A 3,403-nucleotide genomic window follows, 5' to 3' on the forward strand; every position below is an offset into this window, starting at 1 on the left:
AAAATCAGAGAGAAATGTTAAGAGCGCGATGTGATTGTGAATGAGGGGAGTTAGCCGGACATTTTTTTAACATAAAAGTAGAATCATCCGCCCCAAAAAAAAAATACACTACAATTTAAACGAGGGCATAGTTGTCATACCACTTATAATTTTAGTGGATTTATCAAAATCTTCAGTGGAAGAATCAACACCCTTTTAATTAGGCACGGTTCGGTGCATGACAAGCTAATTGCATGCTTTTGTCTTGGCAGCATAGCCAAGCTGATACACCGCCTTTTTTTGTGCGGTGAATGGTGATGATGTAGATTAAAAAAAGAATGGATTTTGTAATATATGTTCCAAGGACACATATAAAAAATTATATTCATAAAAAATATTTGTATTAGAACTATGTTTCATATTAAAAATCAAATTGATTTATTCTCTTCCATATTTATCTTTCTATTTATCCCATTCTAAAATTTCATATTAATTACTTTACTTTTTTAATTCCCTCCAATATGACTACATAATTCCACGTTTGTATATGATCTTTATAATTCTTTTTTTTTACAATATATTTTTCTGTCTTTTTTCTTAACCAACTAATAGCTTTTAGGTAGCATTTATCTAAGATTAGAGATGGAAAAACGCATCTTTTTTAATCTTAATGAAGTTCCTGATGAAGAAAACTCCATAATTGCTCAACATGAAGAAATTGCTATCGAAGAACAAATTCAAAACAACACAGTTTTTGATGAACCGTTCGTTGGTCAATATTTTCTAAGTGAAGAAGTGGCTCTTATTTTTTTATTTATCAAAATTATGTGAGAAAGAAAGGGTTTTCAGTTCAAAAAGGAAGGTTCGTGAACAAGAAAACCGAAGAAAAGAAAATACGTGAATTTTTTTGTCACCGTGAAGGAAAACCGGAGTTTAAAAAAGATTACACCAAAAAACCAAGAAGCCGAGGTTATACAAGATGTGAATGAAAGGCCCACATGTGTATAACATTGAGAAGAATTAACGAAATTTTCCCCGAAGAGTGGCAAGTGACTAAGTTTATTGCGGAACATAATCATGCTTTGTTGTCTGCTCAAGAGGTTTGTTTTTTACCATCTTACTGTAATATTAAATTAGAAGATGTAAACCGCGTACTTTTATTAAAAGAAGGGGGCTTGTCCATTACACAAATTATGCGAGTGATTGAGCTTGAAAGGAATGTGAGACATGGAGAGCTTTCTTTTCTAAAGAAGGATGTTTATAATCTTTTTACCAAAAATCATAAATTACACTCACATAATGATGCAATGGAGCTTTTGGAGTACTTTAGAATTGCTAAAAATGAAAATCTTAATTTTCAATATGCATTTACACTAGATAGCGAAAATAGGCTAGAACATATTTTTTGGTGTCATGCTCATTGTTTTGAATTGTATCAAAAATACGGAGATGTTGTGGTATTTGATACTACATACAAGGTGAATTCGTATGACATGCCATTTGGCATATTTGTTGGTATTGACAATCATGGAAGAACTATATTTGCTTGGTTGTGCACTTCTATGTAACGAGAAACAAAACACATTCGAATGGCTCTTTAAGGTAACTATATATCTGTTTGATTATTTCGAAAGTTATTTGCATTAGTATGTGATTAAGTTTATTAAGTTTACTTTATTTTCAGAATTTTACTATGTTGATAAAACAAATCACCGAAAACGATATTGACCGATCAAGATCCTTGGATGAAACAAGCAATTGAAAAGGAGATACCTTATACTAAACATGCATTTTGCATATGGCATATCACCGCTAAGTTTAGTAGTTGGTTTACTTCGGTGCTAAGAAGTGAATACTCAAGTTGGTGCACCGAATTTTACAACTTATATAAGTTAGACTCGATTGAAGAATTTGAGCAACAATGGCCGTTAGTAATTGTAAAATTCAATTTCGAAAAGAATAAGCATGTGACAGCATTGTACCAAATTAAAAAAAATTTGGGTTCCAAGTTATCTTCGTAGCTTTTTCTTTGGTGGCATGACGACTACCGGAAGATCGGAGAGCATAAATTCATTTATAAAAAAAATTTATATCTTCTCATACATGTCTAATTGAGTTTATTAAACAAGTAAGTACCAATATTTAGTTTACTATATTTTATTAGGTTAAACATTTTTAATTAATCTTTTTACTTATAATTGTATAGGTTGATCTTGCCATTGAAGATGTTGGGCATAAACAAATGCATGATAGTATGTTGTCACATTTAAGATCATTATCACCATTAGAAAAACAAGGTTACCAAGTTTTGACTCCATACGCATTCAAAAAGTTTCAAGATCAATTTGCTCTAGCGATTCAATATTCGGCCCAGGAAGAAAATGGCACAAGTTATATTGTCAAACATTACAAAGCAGCTCGATGACATCAGGTGGTTTGGGATGCTAAGATGGCTAAATGCACTTGCAAAAACTTTGAATTTGTCGGAATACTTTGTCGTCACATCTTAAGCGTTCTTCTCCACAAGGGTTCCTTTGAAATTCCTTCTAGTTATTGGCTATCACGTTGGATTCGAGAAGAGGCTCAATTTAATGAAATTTCTCAGTTACACCAAGAAGGAAATGTTGATGCTTCGTCATCTTGTGGAAACAATAATGATATTGTAACTAATGCAATTGAGTTGGTTCGATGCCCAACTATCTCAAAAACAAAAGGGCGCCCTAAGCAAAAGCGAATGAAGAATGGAAAGGAATTAGCGATACAAGTAAAGCGTTGCAGACTTTGCAAATCTTCTAGTCACAACTTCAGCACATGTACAGAGCGTGAGGCTAATAATGCTCAACAAGTGGCTAAAAAAATAAATATGATATGCAAAGTGAAGATTTCGATCCGATATTTAATTTTAAATGCTAAATTGTCATATTGCAATTAAACTCCATGTTTTGTTATCTTATGAAAATCCTTTTATTTTTGTTTTTAATGTTTTATATGTTTATGGCAGTAAGTAATCGAAAGAATAATTTTGAAGGGAATTAAGATGTTAAAATATGCTAGCTAAAAGCTATTAATTATTTAAGAAAAAAGACAGGAAGATGCCCTATAAAGGGAGGAATTAAAGAAATTAAAAAGATCGACTACAAAACTTCATATGTAGTCATATTAGAGGAACCAAAACTGTAACGCCCGGTTCCTAGTATGTATTTTAATAAATAATTATTCATTTTTGCAAAGGGACTCGACGAGTTGGAGGCCCCAAACTCGTCGAGTAGGAACGGGAGAAGTTTGGACACTTGACTTGAAGTCTACTCGATGAGTCGAGAAGCCTCGACTCGACGAGTAGGTCTGCCAGAGTGAAACCCTAATTTTTAGGGTTTGCACCCTATTTAAACACCTTATCTGACCTCATCTACAACCTCCATCACCT

General features: G+C 32.8%; 1 protein-coding gene across 1 annotated transcript; it reads left to right on the forward strand.

Moving 5' to 3' along the window:
- Positions 1–2,428: 2,428 nt before the first annotated feature.
- LOC145104164 (uncharacterized) lies at positions 2,429–2,911 on the forward strand. The gene has a single exon (XM_079041448.1). The coding sequence runs from the start codon at positions 2,429–2,431 to the stop codon at positions 2,909–2,911; it is 483 nt and encodes a 160-aa protein (XP_078897574.1).
- The last annotated feature ends 492 nt before the right edge of the window (positions 2,912–3,403 follow it).

This window comes from Lactuca virosa, chromosome 4, assembly GCF_052849685.1.
Source record: "Lactuca virosa cultivar CGN04683 chromosome 4, Lactuca_virosa_CGN04683_v6, whole genome shotgun sequence".
Lineage (NCBI taxonomy): Eukaryota > Viridiplantae > Streptophyta > Magnoliopsida > Asterales > Asteraceae > Lactuca > Lactuca virosa.